The following is a 25,125-nucleotide window of genomic DNA, read 5'->3' on the forward strand; positions in this document are numbered from 1 at the left end:
TTTGTAGATGCAATTGTTGATAGGGTATGTATTTATTGTCATTTTATTGTTCATATTTTTATATCCTTCTTCTTAAATAAGACCCTTTAACATTTCATATAATACTGGTTTGGTGGTAATGAATTCCTTTAACTTTTTGTTGTCTAGGAAGCTCTTTATCTGACCATCAATTCTAAATGATAGCTTTGCTGGTTAGAGTAATCTTGTTTGTAGGTCTTCGCTTTTCATCACTTTGAATATTTACTACCACTCCCTTTTGGCCTGCAAAGTTTGTGTTGAGAAAGCAGCTGACAGTCTTATGGGTGCTCCCTTGTAGGTAACTAACTGCTTTTCTCTTGCTGCTTTTAAGATTCTCTCTTTGTCTTTAACCTTTGCCATTTTAAGTATGCTGTGCCCTGGTGTGAGCTTCTTTGGGTTCATCTTGTTTGGAACTCTCTGCTGCCTGGACTTGTATGTCTGTTTCCTTCACCAAGTTAGGTAAGTTTTCTGTCATTAATTTTTCAAATAAGTTTTCAATTTCTTGCTCTCTCTTCTGTTTCCAGCACCCCCATGATGCAAATACCGGTACCCTTGAAGTTGTCCCAGAGGCTCCTTACACTATCCTCATTTAAAAACTTTTTTTCTGTTCTGATTGGGTGTTTTTTGTTTGCTTATATTTCAAATCACTAATTTGATTCTCAGCTTCATCTATTCTACTGTTGATTCCCTGTAAATTATTCTTTATTTCAGTTAGTGTAGCCTTCATTTCTAACTGGTTCTTTTTTATGCTGTTGAGGTCTTCACTAAGTTCCTTGAGCATCCTTGTAACCAGTGTTTTGAATTCTGCATCAAGTAGATTACTTATTTCCATTTTGTTCAGTTCTTTTTCTGGAGTTTTGTTCTGTTGGTTCATTAGGGACGTTTCATTTGGGACATGTTTCTTTGTCTCCACATTTTGGCTGCCTCACTGTGCTTATGTCTATGTATTAGGTAGAGCTGCTACATCTACCAGGCATGGTAGTGTGGCCTAATGTAGTAGGTGTCCTATAGGGTCTAGTGGCACAGCCTCCCTGATCATCCCATCTAGGCACTCAAGGTGCACCCCCATGTGGGTTTTATGCCCTCCTGTTATAGTTGAGACTTGATTGCTGTTGTCATGTCAATGGGAGGAAATAACCCCCTAGCTGATCAGGTACAAGGACTGACTGTGACCACTGACCACCAACCTCCAACCACCTTAGAGGATTAGTTGTGTAAGGATCTACTGCACAGGCAGGACTTACTTCAGCAGGGATCTGGTGCCCACTAAGTCTGCCTTTGAGTGTGTTGCTTATGGAAGTCATTGGGTTGTAGTGCTTCAACATGGTCTGAAGCTGTCTACTGGGTGTGCTGGTTCTGGGGCCTCCTGGAAGATGTAGGCCAAGGTCAGCCACCACCTGTCTTTTGTCCAGAGCCACCAGACATAAACTACAAAGTGATCTGAAGGTGGCTGCTTCTTGTGCTGGGCTTAGAGGTGCCCAGGTGAGGCCAAGCTGTGAACCAAGGCTGGCTGCTGTTACTGCTGAGCCTGGGGCCACTTAGCTAGAGGTAAAGGGCTCACTGAGGCCAAATGCTGCTCCTTTGAGAGATTTTAGGAAAATCTGAAGCATGAACCAAGACATGCCATTCGTATGGCAAAGCCACTGGAAACAGTTTGGGTGGGCCTGAATGTTGGGTGGGAATCACCAGGGTGGGGCAAACAGTGTGAGCCAGGTTGATGGAGTCTCAGAGATGAAGCCTGTCTGCCAGCTCTGTGGAGGAAGAGCTCAGAAAAAGAACAATGGCCTTTGCCAGCACTTCTGTCTAGGAGAAAGCTGCGCCTCCAGCTCTCACCCTAATACCAAACAGTTCAGTTCCCCCTGTGTCTTTCAAGCTTCTGTTCCCATGCTGTACTCAGATGAAGTGAGTTTGTGTAAGTCTGTGTGCAGGCCCTTTAAGAGGAACTGCCTGGGATTCCAGAAGCCTCAGCCTCCACAACCTCAACTCCTGCTGGTTTTTATAGCCAGAAGTTACGGGGCCTTTTCTTCCTGGGACTGGAACCCTAGGCTGGGGGGACTGGTGTGGGGCTGGGACCCCTTGTTCCTCAGTGGAGACCTCCATAGCCAAGATATCCCTCCCAATTTTTATCCACCACACATGGGTATGGGACCAACTCGTTCACTCCTCTGCTCCTCCTACCCGTCTTTTTGTGGCTTCTTCTTTAATTTTATAATTGTAGGACTTCCGTTCAGCTCCATTTCAGGTAGTTATGAATTATGATTGTTCTGTAGTTTAGTTGTAATCTTGATGTGGTTTTGGGAAGAAGTAAGCACCATGTTTACCTATGCTGCCATCTTGGCCATAAGACTTGTGTGGGGTTTTTTGTAGAATTGAGTTACCATATTGCAGTCCAGGTCTGCTAATGGCACATTCTCGCAGTTTTTTGTTTATCTGAAAATGTTCTTATTTCACTTTTGTTTTTGAAAGTCAGTTTCACTAGATATAGAATTCTGAGTAGAGAGTTTTATTTTTCTTTCAGAAGTTATTTTGTCATATTCTGTCTTCCAGTGTTTCTGATCAGAAGTCAGCCATAATTTGTAGCTTTGTTCCTCTTATATGTAATGTATTGTTTCTCTCAGATATTTTAATAGTGCCTTTTTAAATGTTTGTATTTTTCCCATTTGAATATGATGTGCCTAGGTAGGCTTTCTTTCTTTTTTTAAGTTTTTTTTGTTTTTAATATATTTTATTTTATTTTTTACAGAGAGGAAGGGAAAGGGATAGAAAGTTAGAAACATCGATCAGCTGCCTCCTGCACACGCCCTACTGGGGATGTGCCCGCAATCAAGATACATGCCCTTGACCGGAATCGAACCTGGGACCCTTCAGTCCGCAGGCCGACGCTCTATCCACTGAGCCAAACCAGTCAGGGTTAGATAGGCTTTCTTTATATTCATCTTGCTTAGAGGGTGTGAGCTTTCTCAACTGTTTTTTTACCAAATTTGGGAAGTTTTTAATCAAATTATGACATTGTCTGCTAATTCAAACCTCTATTTTATTTTCATTTTCTGTCTTTTTCTTTAATGCAACAGATGTTTATTTTTCTTTCACATAAAATAAGGATTGGTATGGAAGCTATTCTCTGACTTTTCTCTTAGTGAATTTCACTGTTGGTTAAATGTCACACTTTCCTGCTTGTTTGCATGTCTAACAATTTGTTATTATGTTCTAGTCATGTTGGGTGCCACTTTAGAATCTGGGTGTTATTTTCCTTAAAGGGTTTGAGCTTTTCTTTTGGCAGGCAGTTAACTTGGTGGGTCAGCTTGATCCTGTTGAAGCTCAATTTTAAGCTTTGTTAGGGAGGATCTAAAGAAGCCTTTCTCTAGAACTGAGCAGCTCAAATCATAAAGCATCACAGTTCTGCGGTCTCCAGTGAATTCCTGGTTACATGCAAGGTCTTTTCATTATTTCTGATAGAATATGAACATCTTCCAGCACTGTCTGACCTACACGATCTCCATTTAGTGTAGAATCCCCAGTAACTGTTCTCTGCCAGGCCTTGCAGAGTCTTGCCCTAAATATGTACAGCTTCATAGTCAAAGACTCAAGAGGACTCAGCAATGTCAGCAGCCCCAGACCCCAGTCTCTGTCCTTTCTGCCCAGCAGGAAGGATACCATAATTGAGATCACTTTCCCATGTCACGGTTTGGAAAGTGCCTCTAGGTGAAAGCCAGTTGTTTTAAAGCTCACCTTGAGCACTTCCCTTTTCTCAAGGATCACAACCCTGTGCTGTCCATTATCCAGTTGTCCAAAACAATTGTTTTTTTGTATGTCCAGTGAGAAAGCTGTTCGTAGCAGAAGGGCAAGTCTGACCTCATTCCTCTGTCTTGGCTAGGATCAGAAGCTTGAGCTATTTCTTTTTAGTTCACAGATAATTCCAACATGTTTGCTCCTTAGATCCGAGTAGGTTTGAGGTAGAGAGGTTAAAAGTACAGAGAGCTATATTGATAGCGTGATATCAGGAAGGAGATAGAACAACTATACAAAGCAGTCATAAAAACAGAGTTTTAAAATATAGAAGCAAACATACCCATCTTAATAATTCCTGAGAGCAATACTGTATTGTCACCATGTCATGATTTGTGTGATGATGACTTTTGTCATTAAGAAAATCTTTAATGTGCTTAGGAAATAAACATGTAGGTGAGTCATCTTAGAAATTTTAGGATTTTATTAGTCAAAGACAGGGTCATGAGACTTTTTTCTTAAATTTAGGGAAATGTACGACATGTGAATGTTTGCGAAGTGGTGTGGGTCAGCTAGAAAATTTACTTCTGCAAAGTAGTTACAACCTTTATTGAAGATATTAGAGAAATGGAAAGTTGCTATAAAAAGGCTTAATAATGAAAATGATGAAGAGTACATGCCATACCTGCAGGAGAGCGGGGGCGGGGGGGGGGGGAGAACAAATGTGTATTCATTTATGTGTAAAAATTTTCTAAATCACTCAATATACCGCAGATTTTTTTGTTAATATTAAATGCCAACAGCAAACACTCCAGCTCATTTCTAAGGATTATCTAGGAGACGCTTTATTTGTCTGGACCCAAAATTTGTTATAAGCCTTGAATCATAATACCTTCTACCCTGAGTACTCCTTCCTTGACGTGCCCTACCTTCTGCTTTGATGCAGCTTTCTCCACAGTAAGTACATCAATGAAGCACACAGGGCAACCATCAGCGCAGCTCGCCTGCTGAGGAGGTGCCTGATGCAGTCCTCCCCCGAGGCAGGATGAGACATACTCCCTTATGCTCCCTGCAGTCAATGGCTGTTCCCATCAGAGAGAATGAATTTGATATGCGTATAATAGCAATTCTTCACAAGAATGTATTTTTCTCCATGTGTTACTTATCTCCGTAGTGATTATCAGAACATCCATATTATTAAACATGGTTTGTATCATTTCTTTATCTTTTAGGAAAACTTGGATCTTTTCTCAGCAGACCCAACCTCCGATATCTGGAAGACTTATGTTGACTACATTGATAATATGTTGCTGGATGGATTCTTTCTTGCCATTGAGTGCTCCCTCAAGTACCTCCTGGAAAACACTGGTATTTCCTGGCTTATGGATGTGGGTTGTTACTGGAATGATAATAGGAATAGCACCTGTGGAGTTACTGTGAAGTGCAATTGAGTGCTTTGTGACCTTTCCCAAAAAGACTATGAACATTTTGTGAATCACACACAATAAAATAGCAAAGTATTGAGCTTCTAGATTGTTTAAAAAGAAAAGACTTTGCTCTTTCTAAAACTCAGATGATAAACCAGGCTCCAAGACAGTAAAGTGCAAAAGGGAGAACATACAAGCTAATTCCATCAAAATCAAGGTTCAGCAAAGAGGAGTGACTAAGTTGGAATGCCCGGAAGCACCATTAGTAAAGGCTGTTCAGCAGGACTCGACTCATGGCAATATACTCTAGCTCTGTAGCTTTTTGAGAACTCAGGGAGGTGGTAGTAGCTGGGTTGAGTGGAAGAAGATTTTCTCTTATGAAAAGGAATCAGACAAGAAGCTGGGAATGAGGCAGCTTTCAGAAAGAAAAGGAATAGTAAGAAGGTAATGGGCATTCTTCTAATCCGTTAAAAAAATAGCTAAGGGCTTCGAATTTATGGCAGGTACTCTGGGTTAAGGTACACAGAATCAAGTACGTATATTATAGTAAGAGCTAACCATGGTCAGTAAGTGATAGGATGGAGAGCGCAGAACAGGTCAAGAATGAAGCTGGATTAAACCTTTTACATCTGGTAGATTCTGAGGAGCTTAGAAAGGGTCATATTGAAGAACTTGTCAAAATGGAAAGGCAGAGGTGAATATTTGAGTCAGAAGATGAAGGTGAGATGAGACTTTAAGATGTCAAGTCCAACCCAAGGAATGAAATCAAATGCAGAGGTTAAATAGGCAGGCCAAGATCAGTGTCTGGATACCCCGCCCATGCAGAAGGCCACATGCAGACCCCTCAGCTGAGACAGAGAGGAGCAAGGCCTTGTTGCTGGGTATAGTTTAACCGGGCACCTCCCCCCGCCCTCGCCTGTGGTCTTCGTTGGTGGTGAGAATGAGGTCAAAGGTGTTTGCTTGCAGGGTGCAGGGGTGCCCCAAATCAGTGAAATGCTGTGAGAGGAAATGGGTGGCAGATCACCTTCTAGAGCAGGGGTCCTCAAACTTTTTAAACAGGGGGCCAGTTCACTGTCCCTCAGACGGTTGGAGGGCCGGACTATAGTTTAAAAAAAACTATGAACAAATTCCTATGCACACTGCACATATCTTATTTTGAAGTAAAAAAAACAAAACGGCAAAAACACCCACATGTGGCCCGCGGGCCGTAGTTTGAGGACGCCTGTTCTGGAGCCTGGGGCAAGTAGCCAGTGAGGCATGGTGATAGACACTGAGACTGGAGCTCTGGTTCTGAGGGACCAGGTCTGACAGTGCTCACCTCAGTGTACTGACCAAACCTCCTCCGGTCTCTCATCCTTCTTGAAGATTTGGGAAGTTGCCTCCATCAAACTCAAGTGCAGGCGGTACTCGGGAGATGGCCCCTAACTGTAGTGACTCACCTTTGACCACTTGCTCTCCTGCTGAACTGTCTGAGGTGTCGGTTGTCCTCCTGTGAGAAGGAGAAAGTGGGGACAAGGGGATGGAGAGAGGAGATGGTAGTGTTTCCCAAGATTTTCTCTATGGAAATGGGGGGAAAGGGTTACACATTTTCTTCATGATGTAACCTGGGAGGAGCTAGATTTAGCAGCTGCCTGCGCTGAGGAGCTACCGATAAAATTTAAGAGGCTCTGTTGAAGGTGAAGGAGCTAAAGAGTGGCCTCTGAAGAAGAAAATCACTGTGACCTTTACAGTAGCCCAGCTGGACAGCTTGGCTTCTCTGGGCCACTTCTACCTTCTCTTGTTTGACAAGCAAATGCCATTCCCACGCCTTGGTCTGGCCTCCCAGTCACTTCACAGAATCTAAACCCTGCCTTGGTTACATTCTACCCACTCTATCCAGAAATGTTCTTCCCTGCTGGTCTCCCAAAGGGATTTAGTCATACCAAGGGTGTGGCACTGCCAAGGCCATCTGGTTTGTATGGCAATTAGGTTGGCATTGCATCTATTAGAGGGATTTGGTTCTCAAAAATATTCTTGAAAGTCTTTTAAAGCCTTTGAACTACAAGGTGTCCCTCCAAAATGTGTACACACTGTAACAGCTGGTAGCTCAATTTTGAAAAAGAAACGTGTTTTAATAAACACTGCCTTTATAATTATTCAACGTGTGTGTATACATTTTGGGGAAAACACTCCATATATGCAACCTGGCCTACGTATCTAATGCATGTAGGGATGCAGAATATATCATGACTACATACACAAAGCATAATCTCAAAGGCTTTAAAAAAAAAAACCTATTCTACGATATTAGCATAATTACTATGATATTGGTAAACTTGCATTCCCTTAAGTTAAATATGCATTTTATGGGATCCTCCTAGGTCCAATAATGCAAATTTATCATTCCTGAAGTTTTGAGGGCAAGACCCTAGTTTCACATATCTTTGAGGACCCCATACCTTTTTAGTTAGGGAGAATGGCTAAGCTACGATAACAAAACTCCATCCTAAGTACTAGCCCAAAGCGAGTGCCCCAGGTTGGTGGGCAAGTTCCATCCCTCCTGTGGTTCCACTACTCACATGCCAGCTGGCTCACCGCCACAGCCACGATCTAGCCGGTGGGAGGAGCAGAGGAGGCTCACCTGCTGTCTCGAAGGCCCTGGCCCAGAAGTAGACACCCACCACTTCTTCCCACATTCCACTGGTGACAAACCCCGTTGCCACCCCTAACTGTGAGCTGGGAAATGCCACATGCACAGTTACACCTCCATTTCTGGGAAAGAAGGAGATAGTAAATTCCAATGCGTTGTCTCTGCTGCCCACAGTATCCACCACATAACAGTCTCCTAAATATTTCTACAATCAAAAAGAGATATGCATATAAGTGGTTATTGATCAAAGTTTAAGCATTTATCTTGTACTTGGAACATCTTACTCCATGTTATATTTTGACTTAAAGTGAGCAAGGCAAGTTGTCTAGCAAGTACTCAATGGTTTTAAAATTACTTATACTGTTTTTAAAAATGTATCACTGTAGGCCTACAGAATTAAAATAAGTTCTGTTTTTATAGACAGAAAGCTGAACAGGCAGAATTGTAACGACTCTGCTTTTCATGCCTGTACAAGCATGGACAAGAATACCCCGCTCCCTAGTCCTAGGGGCTGCCAGTGGTATTGTCTGGTTTGCGCCAAAAAGAAATCAGACGCTTCCAAAAAATGGCTTTGCAAAATCAACCTCTGCTCAGCCAGAGGCTCTCTTGCCTCCCCGGAGGCACCTGCGAATGTAGAAGGGGCCTGGCTTGCGTTGCCCCGTCTCTGGGATGTGCTGTCTGAGGACAAGGAGAGCAAATGTTCAGCAAAGCCCAGGACAGCGGCACAAAATTGTTCAAAATGCCACCGGTCCCCCTGCTGGCACACAGTTAGACTGTCACCCTCCCCTTCCTGTGTATCAGCAACATTTCCATCTTCTTTACCCCAACAGCTCATCTAAACGAATGAAGTGCTTGGTTTTTAACATGGGTTTGCCCATTGTTGTCCTTGTTTTTCAGAATGTAAGGCGGGACTCAACCCGATATTTGAAGCACAGCTGTGCTTGGCAGTCCCAGAACTGGTTTTCTCCCCATCCCTGGAGTCTGGAGTGAAGGGTGGCTTCTATGACATTGTTGAGGGGCTTGTCGCCAGCATTTTTCGAATATCATCCTTGGTGCCACGGCTTTCCCCACAGAACAGCTCTCCCCACTATCAGGTACGGGATCTGCGCCCACCCTGCCTTCCAGCCAGCCTGGGGCCGCCCGCAAGCACTGGTGTGACGCCTGCTGTGGTCTCTCCCCCAGGCTGACATGGAGGGCCTGGCCGACTTGGCGAGGATGCGGAGCGTGCTCATGGAGAGAGCGCAGAGCATGATGGCCCTGTGCTGCAGCTACCGAGACACCTTCAGCCAGTATTCCTACCTGTACGTGGAGGACCGGAGGGAGATCCTGGGTCAGTTTCTGCTGTATGGGCACGTCCCCACACCCGAGGAGATCGAGGCCCACGCAGAAGACGGCATCCCGGAGAACCCGCCCCTCCTGCATCAGTTCCAAGCCCAGATCGACTCCTACGAGCAGCTCTATGGAGAGGTGTGCAGGCTGGAGCCCATCAAGGTGTTTGACAGCTGGATGAAGATCGACGTGCGGCCCTTCAAAGCGTCTCTGCTGAATATAATCAAGAGGTGGAGCCTCATGTTCAAACAGCATCTTGTTGACTATGTCACTAACAGGTAACATGGTTGTTGCAGCTCTCCTCCAGCACCCCGGCTGTGGGGAACACCATGCTTTCAGTTGTCTTCAGTTTTCTGCCATGAGGTCATTGGTTATGTGGATTAAAACAGCTGGTTGGAGGTTCCAGGCTTTTGATGATCGCTTTAGTCCTGCCCTTTCTTTTGTTCACCAGACGTGACCTCTTTTTGTTGTTTTCCATTTGGTGCCCATTTGGTGAGAGGCCCTCAGTAAGGGGTGGATAATGCTCAATACAAGCATAGCAGATCCAACCTCCCATCACCACTCTGACTGTGAAGCCTCGTTAAGCCTGAGGGGCAGAGGGCTCTAATGGGCCTCATGTTTTAATTCTACCACTCACCCCTTGGTTCAGATCATCCATGCAATGTGGAAGGCACGAAATCGCCACACTCCTGGTGCCTGTCTCTGCCACTCTAGCCTTGTGTGACAGGTTGGCTCTGAAATTCTCTCTGTCCCGCCATGGACCTAGGCCTAGTGCCAGACTCTCTATATCAGAGCATCACCCTCTAGATAAATAAGCAAGTTGGGAAGCAGTCTGACGGTCACTTCACTGTAGCCTTGTCCCCACAGATCCACCACAGAGTTTCAATTCCCACCCCTTCCCACAGAATCCTGTGGGTGCCACAGTCGCCCCGTTCAGCCATCAGCCTTTGGTGCCAGCCGATGCTATAGGGCAGCTGACCTGGCACGTCCTCTAAGTTTGGTGCTGGCCCGCTCAGTGATCTAGAACGGAAACAGCCAAGTTGAAGATGCCTCTGTCTACAGACAAATTCAGCGTCTTGCGGTGGTGCCGGCCCACCGCTAGGAAACCGCAGGGAAGCGGTGGGGGTGTTTCAATGGGGCCGTGTAGGTGTTCTTCACAAAGAAGCAGTTTTCCACATTCAGAGAGGCCAGAATGGGGAGCGATGGTGGGAGCTGAGGAGGCGACAGTGACGGCCCTGAATGAGGAACGTTTGAGGGACAGCCGCCCTGGGATCCCTCTCCATCAGCAGGTCTGGTGATCGAAGCTGATGAGGTATTTTTCAAATTTAGATTTTGTTATTTAGGTAAAGCAAGGCCAACAGATAAGAACATTTCCATGGAAAAGATAACTTGTTAGACTCATAGATGCCACGAGGAGGGGGCACCACTCACCACACAGGGCCACACGGTGAGGCACCAGGGCACTCGGGAAGCAGAGGGGGCAGGGGAGAAACAAGGGTGAGGGTCCTTACTGCGGCTTCCAGGGGAAAGAATGGGTGATACTGGGTAAGCAGGTTTAGGCTTGGCTAGTTGAATAATTTCAATAGGCTCTGTCTGGGCTGTCCTTAGGTGACTTGTACCTGGCCCTGGGGTGAGTAGGGTGTGTGGACAGTGGCATGGAGTGTGAGAGCCAGTGAGAGGAGGTGGTTGGGGATATAGACTCTGGGCTGATTGGTTTGCACATGAAAAGCTCACTCCAAGGCAAGTCATTCACAAGCTCTAGGAATTGGCTAACTTTGGGAGGGTCAATTCCTGCAGGGTCAGCCAGACCCCAGATGTCAGACTGACAGTTGGGAACACAAGGTTGGTGCAGGGCAAGGTGACAGCAGCTCCATGGATCTCCACCAGTTGGATCTAATTGAATCTAACAGTTAGATCTTGCAGGATCTAACAGTTGGTTTAACAGGATAAACACATGGTAGAGCAGTCAGGAGACCTTTGTTCTTGTCCTAGAACTATTTCCCTATCTTGAAAGAAATTAGTATGACTGGATTTCTCTAAGGCCCCTTCCAGTTTTATTAGTTGGTGATTCCATAAACTACTTTGCTACACTTTAGGAGAATGAGTTATTATGTTCTCAAGGATTAGATAAAATAGACATAAGAACAATGAGTGTCTACTGTGTGCAATGTGATTTGGTGATTTCCACTTTCCATGAGCAGGTGTCAGGATTAGTTCCACCTTGCCGTTAGCTTATATATACTTCTTTTACTGTCGGAAGTCCAGCCCCTCTTATCATTGTCTTATTCAGGTTGGGCTGCCGGGATATTGTGATTTGTAATAACAAATATATATTTGGGTTTTGTCCTCACTTCTGGCACAGAGCTCCTAAAACCCTTTGAATTTCCTATGTGATACGAGTGACAAAGGTGTGTTTTGTTATGTAATGGGGTGACTTTGGGACCCCATCTGAGGATGGGGTATGGTTTTCCGGAGAACCAACCGTGTGATTAGAGCTTGGAACTCTCAGTCTCACCCTCCTGAATTCTGGGGAGTGGAAAGGGGCTGGAATTTGAATCGATCACCAGTGGCCAAAGATCTCATCAATGATCCTGTATGACAAAGCCTCCACAAAACCAAAGAGGACAGGTTTGGAGAGCTTCCAGGTTGGTGAACATGTAGAGATTCGAGGAAAGTGGTGGCTCAGAGAGGACATGGAGCTCCACACCCTCTCCCCACATCTTGCTCGATGCATCTCTCCCATCTGGCTGTTCCTGAGCTATGTTCTTTTATAATAAGACAGTAATCTAATGAGTGAACAGGTTCCCTGAGTTCTGGGATCAGCTCTAACAGATTAACTGAACCCAAGGAGGAAGTTGTTGAAACCTCTGTCTGTAGCTGGTCAGTCAGTGACAACCGGAGTTACGCCTGGTGTCTGAGGGGATGGGGCAGTCTTTGGGGACTAGCCCTTAACCTGTGGAATCTGATGCTATCTCCAGGTAGACAGTTCCAGAATTGATTTGAATAATAGGACAAATAGCTGATGTTAGAGAATTGCTTGGTAGTATGGGAAACCTGCCCCCCCCCCACACACACACACATACACTCACACACACACATTAGAATTGGTATTAGAATTCTAGTAGCTGCCATACACACACACACACACACACACACACACACACACACACACACACTGGGTGCCTAAACAACAGGAATTTATTTCTCAGTTTTAGAGGCTAGGAAGTCCATGATCAGTATGTCAGCTGATGTGATTCCTAGTGCAAGGTAGCTTTCTGGGTTGCAGACAGCTGCCTTCTCATTGTATCCTCACATGGCCTTCCCTCAGGAGAGAGAGAGAGAGAGAGAGAGGTTATTTTTTTTAAGACTACTACTTTTTTATGAGGGCCCCACCCACCTTCTTGACCTCATCTAACCCTAATTACCTCCCAAAGGGCCCACCTCTAAATATCATCACACTGGAGGTTAGGGCTTCAACATAAGAATTTGTGGGGACACATTGAGTTCATAACATCATCTAAACTCTCATTTCCATGCAGCTCTTTATGCCCTAATCTGACTAACCCCTGCCCTTGCCCTTGCCAAGCGTTCCCCCGTGCCCTTCCTCTAGACTTCAGTCTTCCATCAGCAAATGCTCACTGTTTTCTTCATCTTCTCTTACCCTCTTTTGTACTAATTGAAACCCAGCCCTCTCCAGGGGACACTGCTTCCCTTGTATCCCTCCCAATAGGGGCTGGTTTTTCTCCTGTACCCCTCTTAGCACTGGGCCTGGAGGTAGATAAGACAGTCTTGCTCTTCAGTGTTTATTCCAGACCATTTCACCGTCTCTTCTTTCAGAATCCTCAGCTCCCCTGGAGCAAATGCTTCCCGACAGAACCTCTGCCACTTGTCTGTGCACAGCCATTCTTCCCCCTCCCTGCAGAGCTGATCCCCTGGCTCACCTTTTCGCTGATAATCATCCTCTGTGACCCAAGTGCCTCATAGTCTCCATTACACCTTCCTCTTTTTTTTGTGGATCTCTCTTTCCAATGCCCTTTTCCTCCACCATACCTCTGTGACCTAATACCATCTTGCACTCTTGATGGGGCAGAAGGAAAGAGGTAGAAATAATTGTTCTCCCCTCAAAATCTCAGGTTTAAGTATTGCATTCTCTACCATCACCTGCATCTTTCCAACTCACTTCTTTGGCAACCTGCCAGGAAAAGCTCTCCAGACCCATCAGGATTCCAACCCATTGGCCCTGTGCTTTCTCAGTGCTTGCCACCCTTGCTCACCTTTCCCACCCCCACCTTGTAAAACCCCAATTCTAAACTCAGTGCTCCCCACCTGCACCTGAGCAACTCATCCTTAATGAAAACAAACCCTTCTTCTGCCAAATCTCATGTATAAACATAACATCTAGCACATCCTGCACATTTCCATGGATGCTTCAATTCTCTGACTCCCCTTTCCTCTGTCTCCTCAAACCTCAAATATCCTTTCTGCCCTTATAATGTTGCCTTTCATTCACTGAGAAATGAGAAGCAATTATAGGAGAACTATCTCCCCTTTGCATCTAAAAATCTACCATCCTACTTGCATTTTTAGCCATACATTCAACTCCCTTAGCTGTTTCAGTGGATAAATTATTCCTGCTTTTCTAAGCCCAACCTGTTTTCTCTCATTACTCAAGGTCTTACCTCCTTAAATATTCCCTATCAATATTCAACAGCGTGCAGCTGTATTGTCATAGCTGCCATCTTTTTAAAAAAGGAAAGAAAGAACATGGCCCCATGAGTCCTTCCGGCCATACCACCATTTTTTGTGTGGCCTCCTTCACAGCAAAACTCAAAAGATCTCTCTATATTTGATTATTTTACATCTTCATCCATTGTCTCTCTACAAATAGTTTTATTATGAAATACAGCACGCATATAATTTAGAGAAGAATATTACAACAAATACTTGTATTTGCCTTTTCTAGCTAAGAAACAGAACATTGGCTATATTTTAAAATTCCCTTAAACACTTCTCCCTGATCAAATCCCTCTCTCTCCCTGCCAGATGTTACCCCTACCCTAAATGTGATATGATCCTTCTCAAGCTTTTCTTCATGGCTTTATATATAATATCACATACATATATACATGTGTATATATACACACATATACATATATGCACATCATCTAATCTAATAATAGACAAATATGCAAATTGACCGCACCTTTGCTATGCCCAAGCCACGCTCACCAGCCAAGCCACGCCCACCAACCAATCAGGACAAGTATGAAAATTACCCCAACAAAGATGGCGGCTAATTTGCATATCAAGACAGCCTCAAAGAACCCAAGAGCTGCAGAAGGGAGTAAAGCTTTGGAGAAGCAAGCAAGCTGGGGGGTGGAGAAGGGAGGAGCTAAGGCAGGGCCTGGGGTGAAGGGAAAAGCAGGCAGGCTGGCCGAGAAGGCGGGGCGGGCGACAAGGGAGGAGCGGAGGCGGGGTAGAGTGCAGCAGGAAATCCTATTGCAGGATTTTTCCTGCAACGGGAACGCTAGTATATAATAAAGAGGTAATATGCAAATTGACTGTCACTCCAACACACAAGATGGCCGCCCCCATGTGGTCAAAGATGGTTGCTCCCATGTGGATACAAGATGGCCAGCAGGAGAAGGCAGTTGTGGGTGATCAGGCCAGCAAGGGAGGGCAGTTGGGGGCGACCAGGCCAGCAGGGGAAGGCAGTTGAGGAGGACCCAGGCCTGCAGAGGAGGACAGTTGGGGGGGACCCAGGCCTGCAGGGGAGGGCAGTTGGGGGGGACCCAAGCCTGCAAGGGAGGGCAGTTTGGGGGAAACCAGGCCAGCAGGGGAGGACAGTTGGGAGGGACAAGGCCTGCAGGGGAGGGCAGTTGGAGGGGACCAGGCCTGCAGGGGAGGGCAGTTGGGGGTAACCAGGCCAGCAGGGGAGGGCAGTTGGAGAGGGCAGGTGGGGGTGACCAGGCCAGCAGGGGAAGGCAGTTAGGGCAATCGGGCCAGCAGGGGAGCAGTTAGGCATCGATCAGGCTGGCAGGGGAGTGGATAGAGGGTGATCAGGCTGACAGGCAGAAGCAGTTAGGGGCAATCAGGCAGGCAGGCAGGCGAGCGGTTGGGAGCCAGCAGTCCTGGATTGTGAGAGGGATGTCCGACTGGCAGTCAGACATCCCTCAAGGGGTCCAAGATTGGAGACGTGCAGGCTGGGCTGAGGGATACACACACACACCCCACCCCCGTGCACGAATTTCGTGCACCGGGCCTCTAGTAGTATATATACATGTATAGATTTACATTTTGAAAATGAAACAGTATTTCATATTATATGTTTTTCTGTGTCCTATCTCTTTTATTCAGCATTACGTTTAAGATCCACTCATGTTTGGAGTAAAGCAATGAATTTATTTTTACTGCTATAATATTCCAGCATATGAATATATCACAACTTACATATCCAGTCTATGATTGGTGAGCATGTGAGTTGTTTTAGCTGATTTTGCTAATATCGGCCATGTTGCTATGAGAACTCTTTTACATGCATCATGGTGTACAAATCATTCCAATGCTTAAGATTGGAATTGCCGAGTCAAAGAGAATGCATATAATGCCAACTCTCTCCAAGGTAGAGCAACCAATTATAACAATTCCTGTAGCCCCACATTCTCAGCACCTCATGGTATGGACAGACTGTTTAATGCTGGCCATTTTTTTAGTGGCATCTTATTGTGATAAATATTTTGCATTATTCTGATCATGACTGGATTGGCTCATCTTTTTATGTTTTTAGTGAGTCATTATATTTCTTCTTTTGTGCCTATTCATAGCTCTTGCCCATTTTTTTATTGGACTTTATTTTCCCCTCTTTGATATTTAGAAGTCACTTACATATTTGATATCTAATCCTTTGTTCTTTGTATAGCTTGCAACTATATTGTGTGGCTTGTCTTTCCATTGCATTTAGGGTGTATCTTGAGAGCAGTTCTTCATTTTAATGTAGCCAACTGTGTCTATCTTTTCCTTTATGTTGTTCTCTTTTGCCTTGTTAAATAAATCCTCTCTTGCCCTGAGATCCTAAGGATATTCTCCTAAAAGTTTTATAACTTTGTCTTTCACATTAAGTAGCCCCTTGTCTATTGCTACATTAACACAACACAGTCCTAATTACTATAGCTCTGTAATAAATGTTGATATCTGGCAGCACTGGTCGCCATCTTATTCATTCTTATTAAGAATGTCTCAATAATTTTTGGCCCTTGCTATTTTACATAAATTTTAAAATCAGTTTTGTTAAAGAAAAAAATGTGTGGGGATTTTGATTGCAGAGATTCTAAATCAATTTGAGGAGAATTGTTATTTTTGTTGTATTGAGTATTTCTATTCAAGAGCATGTCCTCTCCATTTATCAGTCTTTTTAAATGTATTTCAATAAAATTTTGTAATTGTTACCTTTAAAATATTTTCATGCCTTTGCCAAGATGTATTCCTTGGTATTTTATTTTTTAGTTCCTAGTATAAATAATATTTTAAAACCATATTTTCTGTGGAAATGGAATTGGTTTTTGTATCCTGATTTTGTATCAAACAGCTTTGCTAAATTAAGTTATTAATTCTAATAATTTATCTGTGTATTCATTTTGGTTTGCTGTATATTTAGTCATCATCTATCAATTTATGATGGTTTTATATATTCCTTCTCAGTCTTTTTAAAAATGTATTTTATCTCTATTTTTTATATAACCACACTGCCTAGGACTTTCAGTCCAATATTGCATAAAATGGTGATGATGAGTACCCTTGCCTTATCCCTAATCCTCTTTATCTGATTAAAGAAGTTCCATTCTATTATTAATCTGTTAAGAGGATTTAGCATAAAGAGATACAATATTTTATCAAGTACCTTTTCTAATTTCATTAAGATAATTATATTTTTCACATCAAAATGTTAAAGTGATGAATATATTTTTTGCTTTCTACTACTAAACCAGCCTAGCATTACTGAGATAAGCACAACACAAAGTATTACCTTTTCCCCATATATCCATTGGTTAATTTTCTTTCCAAACATTTTGTTTAGTGTTGATGCGACTATGTTTGCAGTGGGATTTGCCTTCAATTTTCCTTTCTTATACTATCTTTTATCTTGCTCTGTGGCTCTGCTAGCTTCATAAGATGAGTTTATTCTCTAGAAGAGTTGGTGTAAGGTTGGGATTCTCTGATCCTTGAAAGTTTGATTTACTGTAAATCTTCTGTTGAGCCATCTGGGCTTGGTATTTTCTTTGTGGCAAGATTTTTACCCACAATTTCTCTAGTGGGTATAGGGATGTTAAGGATACCAAGGAATATAGTAAGTCGTGTTTGTCTAGAAATGTATACATTTCATGTAAATCCTTGAGTTATTGTCATAAAATGGGCAATCTTCTCTTACCTCGTAATCGATGCAGCATCTGTGGTTATGTCCCTCTTCTTGTTTTACTCAATTTTATTTGTGCTTTCTGGTTTCTTTCCCTCATTAATCTTGGTGCAGGTTTACAAAAACAATCTTATGAACACATTGATTCTCTTTTGTTATAATTTGATTTTTATTTCAATGATTTATTCTTTTATGTTTATTATTTCCTTCTATTTGGGGGATTTATTTTCTATTCTTTAGCTGACTTAAGATGGAAGCTTTGTTTATTCATGTTGTGCTCTGTGTTATTTTTAATATAACACTGAAAGTTATAAATTCCATTCTCAGTACAATTTTACTGACATTATAAGTCTTAATATTCAATATTTTAATGATAAATTATTCTAAAATGTTTAATATCTATTACAATGTATTTATATATTTTTAACTTTCTAAAAATGGGGTCCTTCTAGTTACATTTCTGTTACTAATTTCTAACAATTGCACTGTGGTCAGAGACTGGGACATAATAAGCTTCTGAAATTTCTTGAAGCTTGCTTCATATACTACAGTATGCAAAACTTTTGTAAGTGTTCTGTGCACTTATTTGGAAAGAATGTGTATTCTATGCCTGCTGGATGTAATGTTCTATACATACTTATGTGATCAAACTCATTATTTTATTCAAACCCACTATACCCTCACTGCCTTTTTTGTCTGCTTAATTTATCAATTACAGAGATAATTGTATTAACAATCTTCCAGTTTGATGTGAATTTCTCCTTATAATTCTGTCACTTTTTTATATATTTTAAGGCTATGTTCTATAAGCATACAGAGGTTGACTTTCTATGTCTTCCGGGCAAATGAAACGTTTAGCGACACATTAAAGATCTCCTTTATCACTAGCTATATTTCTTGTAGTAAAGTCTGTTCTGTCTTATATTAATAAACTAAACCATTTTCATTTGTATATTTTCCTCCTGTCTCTCATTTTATCCTTTGGATTTCAATCTCTCTGTGCCTTTATATTAGGAGAAATTTTTATAATTGGCATAGAATTTGTGTTTTACCTACCTTACTATTTATCTTGTAACTGGGGGGTTTTGATTATTAATTTCTATTCTGTTATATTTGGATTAATTTCTACCATTTTATTATGTACTTTCTATTTGTTCTTCTTTCCCTTTTTCTTATTCCATTTTTTCCCTTCTGCTAATTTGGATCTAGGTCTACTGTTCTTATGGATACCATATCTATTTTAATGAGTACGCCTAAAAGGAATAAATTTATCAGTATTGTTACTCTGCTTACAACCAATACAAAGACTTTAGAATAGTTCAGTGATGGCGAACCTATGACACGTGTGTCAGCACTGACATGCGTAGCCATTTCTGATGACATGCGGCCGAGGATGAAACATTTGTGAAATAATATTTTTTCCTCAAAGTGACACACTACCCGAGTTATGCTCAGTTTTTTGGCGAAGTTTGACACACCAAGCTCAAAAGGTTGCCCATCACTGGAATAGTTTGATCTCAACTGTTCATCCATCAAATTATATTCTATCATTCCCAGTAATTTCAATTGTTCTGTATTTTTTATTTGAACTCCACAAATCATACTTTATTTTTATACACTTAATGTTTATTAAATTTACCCACATATTTACTGATATCTTTACTTGTTACATCTTTTTACATTACAACTTGCTACATGAGGTATATTATTAAAAGTTCCATTTAATAAATATACTTTTAATGATTTTTAGAGAGAGAGTAAGGGAGAGGGAGAGAGAGAGAGAGAAACATCCATGTGAGAGCAGAACATCTATTGCTTTGCAAATATTGTACCAGCCTCTATTGTACTTTACCTCTTTCTCTCTGATTTTATTTATTTGTGTCCTCTCTGTTTCTTAATGAATCTGGCTAAAGGTTCATCAATCTTATTTATCTTTTCAAAGAAACAGCTCTTGGTTTCATTGATCTTTGGTATTGTTGTGTGTGTGTGTGTGTGTGTGTGTGTGTGTGTGTGTGTGTGTGTGTTTAGTCTCTGTCATTTATTTCCTCTCTGATCTTTATCATTTCCTTCTATGTACTCTGGACTTTTCTTGTTGTTCTCTTTCTAATTATTTAAGTTGTAGGGTTAGATAGTTTATTAGAACAATTTATTGGTTTTTGACATAGGCTGTATTGCTATAAACTTCACTCTCAGGTCTGCTTTTGCTGTGTCTCATAGATTTTGTGTAGTTGTATGTTCATTTTCATGTGTTTCCAGGAAGGTTTTTATTTCTCTCTTGATCTCATTAAAACCCATTTATTGTTTAATAACTTGCTATTTAGCCTCCATGTATTTGAGAATGTTTTTGAGTGTTTTTATTGTCATTCATTTCTAGTTTCATGCCATTGTGATCCGAGAAGATGATTGATATGATTTCAATCTTCTAGAACTTGTAGAGACTTAGTTTGTGTCCTAACATGTGGTCTATCTTTGAGAATGACTCATGTGCACTTGAGAAAAATGTATATTCTGTAGCTTTGAGGTAAATGTTCTGTAAATGTCAATTAATTCCATCTGCTATAATGTGTCATTTAGGATCATTGTTTACTTAATATTTTTGTCTAGATCTGTGGTTGGCAAACTGCGGCTCGTGAGCCACATGCAGCTCTTTGGCCCCTTGAGTGTGGCTCTTCCACAAAATACTACGGCCTGGGCGAGTCTATTTTGAAGAAGTGGCGTTAGAAGAAATTTAAGTTTTAAAAATTTGGCTCTCAAAAGAAATTTCAATCGTTGTACTGTTGATATTTGGCTCTGTTGACTAATGAGTTTGCCGACCACTGGTCTAGATGATCTATCCAGTGATGTCAGTGGAGTGTTAAAGTCCTCTACTATGATTGTATCACTGTCAATCTCTTCCTTAAGTTTCTCCAGAAGTTTCTTTTTATATTTGGGTGCTCCTGTATTGTATGAAAATATGTTTACCAGGGTTATATCCTTTTGTTGTATCAAATCCTTCATTATTATGTAGTGACCTTCATTGTTTTTTGTTACTGCCTTCATTTTGAAATCTGTTTTGTCAGATATAGTTATTGCTACCCAATATTTCTCATTTTCATTTGCATGGAAATTTTTTTCCATCCCTTCATTTTCATCCTGTGTGAGTCTTTTATTCTGAGGTGAGTCTCTTGTAGACAGCATATTCATGGGTCATATTTTCTTATCCATTCAGCTACCTGGTGTCTTTTGATGGGAGCATTTATTCCATTTACATTTAAGGTTATTATTGCCTAGAGGCCTGATGCATGCAATTCATGCAAGGGGCTCAGCCCTCACAGCCAGGGCAACTGCCTCAGCCCTCACAGCCCCTGTCCTTCTGCTGTTCGGTCATCCAGACTAATTAGCATATTATGCTTTTATTATTATAGATAGTTACTTTTTTGGGGGTCATTACTTTCTTTATAACTATGTTCCTCTCTTTTTTCTATTTCTTCTTCTTCTTATACCTTTTTATACATTTCTTGCAGTGCTGATTTGGTGGTGATAAAATTCTTTAGCCATTTTTTTTTTTTTTTTTTTTGTCTGAGAAGCTCTGTATTTCACCTTCAATTTTGAATGATAGCCTTGCTGGATAGAGTAGTCTTGGATTCAGTCCCTTGCTTTTCATTACTTTGTATATGTCATGCCACATCCTTCTGGCCTGAAATGTTTCTATTGAGAAATCTGCTGACAGTCTAATGGAAACTCCCTTGTAGGTAACTTTCTGTCTCTCTCTTGCTGCCTTTAAGATTCTTTCTTTGTCTTTATCTTTAATGTTTGCCATTTTAATTATGATGTGTTTAGATATGGTTCTTTTGGGGGTTCATTTTGATTGGGACTCTGTGCTTTCTAAACTTGAATGACTTTTTCCTTCACCAGGTTAGGGAAATTTTCTATCATTCTTTCTTCTAACAGATTTTCTATTTCTTGCTCAGATTCTTCTCCTTTGTACCTCTATGATGTAGATGTTGTTACATTTAATGTTGTCCAAAGCTCCCTTAAACTATCCATGTGCTTTTTAAAACTTTTTTTTCTAATTGCTGCTATCATTGGGTGTTGTCTTCTATCTTGTCTTCTAATTCATTGATTTGGTCCTCAATTTCTTCTAATCTACTGTTAATTCCTTCCAGGGTATTCTTTATTTCAGCTATGTCATTTTTCATTTCCAATTGATTCTTATTCATGGTTTCTACATCTTCTTTCATGCTTATAAAGTTCTCACTAAGTTCCTCATAGTTCTCATTAAGTTGCTTGTAGTTCTCACTGAGTTGTTTGAGCATCCTTATAACTATTACTTTGAACTCTATATCCAATAAATTACTTGCCTCCATTCATTTAGTTCCTTTTCTGCCAATTCCTCCTTTTCTTTCATTTGGGGATTATTTCTTTGTCTTCTCATTTTAGTGGGTCTGGTCTTCCAGGGCACCATGTCAGGTGCACTGGGTCTTGGTGGCAGGTCTATGTGTCCAGGGCTGTCAGGTCACAACTATGGGGCCAGGCACAAAGTGGAGGGTCCGGTTGTCCAGGAGCATCAGGTCACAGTGGCAGGACCAGGTGCGCCACATCAAGGTGGTGGAGCCTGCCATCCAGGGCGCCAGGTCAGTGCAGCAGGTTCATATATCTGGGTGCCTTTCATTCTTTCTTTGTCTGAGAATGTATATATTTTGCCCAATTTCTTGAAAAAATATGGTTTTGTGGAAGAAAAATTCTAGGATAACAGGCATTTATTGTGAGTCTATTGAAAATATAATTGCACTGTGTCCTGCTTTCCATTTTGCTATTGAGTAATGTGCCATCATCTAATGATATTTATTTATTTGTTTGTTTGTTTGTTTGTTTTTGGTGTCTTTTTTTTCTTCTATGTAGAAATCTGTTTTTGCTCTGAAGCTAATTTTAAGATTTCTTTTGTCCCTTTCTTGTCCTGCAGTTTTGTATTGCAGTGCCTGTGTGAGGGTTTCTTTATATTGATTCTACCTAGAATTTGTTGGGCTTTACATTTGGTGTCTTTCAACAATTCAAAAATATTCTCAGCCAGGATCTCCTCAAAGATTGCTTCTTACCCATTATCTATGTATTCTGGAGCTCTTATTATACTTATGTGAGTTTTTTTCACTGTCTTCTGTGTCTTTTAACAATTTCCATACTTTTCCATTATTTGACTTACTGCATTGCAGCTTGGATAACTCCTCCATTTTTATAATAGAGCAGTTAACTCACTCTTTCAGCTTTGGCTAACTCTTCTGTTTAATTCACTGAATAAGCTTTAAATGTTAATTATACTCTCCATTTTTTGGTCTTCTATTTGGCTATTTTATAATTTTGCTTGCTCATATTTATATGCTCTTGTTCTTTGTTCAAATTTTAAGGCTTCACTTTTATTTATCAATTTTTTTAAGTTTTATAATACATTTATTAGAGGGTATGTTAAAGACAAATTTTGATTCATCAACTTAAAAATGATTTGTTTTTTCTTGCCATATATAAAGTTCACATAAAGGCCTACAGAAAATTGTTATCTTCTTTACCCTGGACTTGTCCATTATCATAGCACAGTACAATCATTTTTCCTTTGCTAAAACACATATTCAGATCTTTTCCTATGCTTCTCTTCACAAAGTAATGCCACTACAGGCCATCATTTTTATGTTATTCATTTAAATTAATTTTGTCATTTCTAGAATATATCATTCAATAGAAAGGTTCTGGGCATATTTGAAGAACCTCTCAAATTACCGCCAAACCTGACTTTGAGACAATGTTGAATTTATATTTGAACTTAGAGGTGGGTTAGGGCAGGGGCTCTGACTACTGAGACTGGAAGAGCTTATCTAGGTTTGTGGAGGGTGATTCCTAAAGAAACCATTTCTGTCTAAGCTGATATATTGTGTTTAAAAGGATGAAGTCCTTTGTCTTAGTCAGTCCTGAATTGATGTCCGAGAAACTGCAGGGAAAGCACTTTTGCCTTCTATGTGGGTCAGGAATGATAAAGCAAGGTGCTTAAGCAAAAGTTCTTTTTTTTTGTCCTTTAAATATATTAAATATTGTTATTTTATATTGTGCATTTGAATTCTAATATCTGTTTCTGCGGCCTCCTACTCATGGTGACTTCCTTCCTTGTATATTTTGTGACTTTTGATTGTAAAAATGTTCCTTGGGATATTATCTGTGGAACTCTTTTGAGGATTGAATTCTACTTTCATTCCCCCAGAAAGGATTTATATTTATTTCTGCTAGTCATCAAGGGACTCTTCCAACCCCAGACCACTTGTACTTTAACTTTCCCAGGGGTCCACCTAGTGCCCAGATTAAGGCAGGCAAGTTTCCATACTGTCCCCTTTTGTGCAGCATGTTTATTTCTTGCTCACCTTATTGTATTGCAATTTCATATGCAGCTTCCTATTAGCCCCCTCACCTTGTGTGGGTCTGAGGCTTAATCACCTGTTCCTCACATACCACAAAGCAATCAAACTAGTTCAAGATTTCCAGGGTTCCGTGGCAATGATCACATGAAATCCAGCTTTGAATCTTGCTTAGTTCTTGCTTTCACTACATTTTCAGCCTCTGGAGATTCCTTAATTTCATGCCAACTTAGTGATGCATTTTAAAATGACTTTGAAATATTTGCTTAAACATTTTAATTGTTTTAGCAGAAGGGTTATCCATCTTATGGTGTATACCAGACAGCTTGAAACAGAAGCTGACAATTCTCAACTTACTCTGCAGTCAGGCCTCTTTACTAGGCTTGTCCACTGAAACCACTCTTGTCAAGATCACTGATGACTTTCACCTGGCCGAGTCCTGTGGCAGTGACCCATCATCATCTTACTTATTCTGCTCAGGAGGACTCAGCACAACCGATCACTCCCTCATTCCCAAATAGGTTCTTTCTCTGGCTTTCAAGATACCTTCTTTTTCTCGTTTTCCTTCTAAATCTTTGCTTTCTTGGTCTCCACTGCTGAGCTCATCTCCTCTTCTAGACCTAAAAATATTCAAATTCCTGAAACCTCAATCCTGAACTTCCTTCTCTATCTGCATTCTATGCTATATAATCTCTAACCCAACATGTTAATGCATCCGTGTGCTGGTAACTACCAAATTTATATTTTCAGCCCTACCTCTCAGGAACTCTAGGATTACATTCAACTGTCATCTCAAACCAAACATGTTTAAAACTTATTCCTCTCCCTCCAAAAAATCTAGTCTTCCACAGTTCTTTCCTATATCTTTAAATGGCATCATTTATTACACCATTGCCAGAGTCATTACTGATTTTTCTCATTCCCTCCCTCACACCTTTCCTCCAGTCCGTCAGTGGGTCCTATTGGTTCTGCATGCAAAAGTATCTTGACTCTGACCCCTTCTGATGTCCACCATGCAAGTCAAAGTCAACCTCTCCTGTCACCTGGACACTGACTATAGTCCCTAAAAATGCCCTCTGTTCTTCTATCCGCATCACCAGTACCACTATCACTATCATCATTACTAGCACCTCCAATAAAACCTGCTCCCCTCCAGATCCTTTAGAAAACATAAACCAAGGCATGTCCTTCTCCTACTCAGAGTTCTCATGC

At 41.3% G+C, this 25,125-nt stretch overlaps 1 protein-coding gene across 1 annotated transcript in view; it reads left to right on the forward strand.

The window, feature by feature from the left end:
- Window positions 1–25,125, forward strand: part of DNAH9 (dynein axonemal heavy chain 9) — a gene marked incomplete at its 5' end in the record, with an annotated part of 343,516 nt that overhangs the window by 59,399 nt on the left and 258,992 nt on the right. The window contains 3 exons of the mRNA XM_079798920.1: window positions 4,977–5,112; window positions 8,698–8,894; window positions 8,983–9,407. Coding sequence (XP_079655046.1) covers window positions 4,977–5,112; window positions 8,698–8,894; window positions 8,983–9,407 — 758 coding nt within the window. The remainder of the gene's footprint in view (window positions 1–4,976; window positions 5,113–8,697; window positions 8,895–8,982; window positions 9,408–25,125) is intronic.

The sequence above is a fragment of the Cnephaeus nilssonii genome, assembly GCF_951640355.1.
Source record: "Cnephaeus nilssonii genome assembly, chromosome: 19".
NCBI classification, from domain to species: domain Eukaryota; kingdom Metazoa; phylum Chordata; class Mammalia; order Chiroptera; family Vespertilionidae; genus Cnephaeus; species Cnephaeus nilssonii.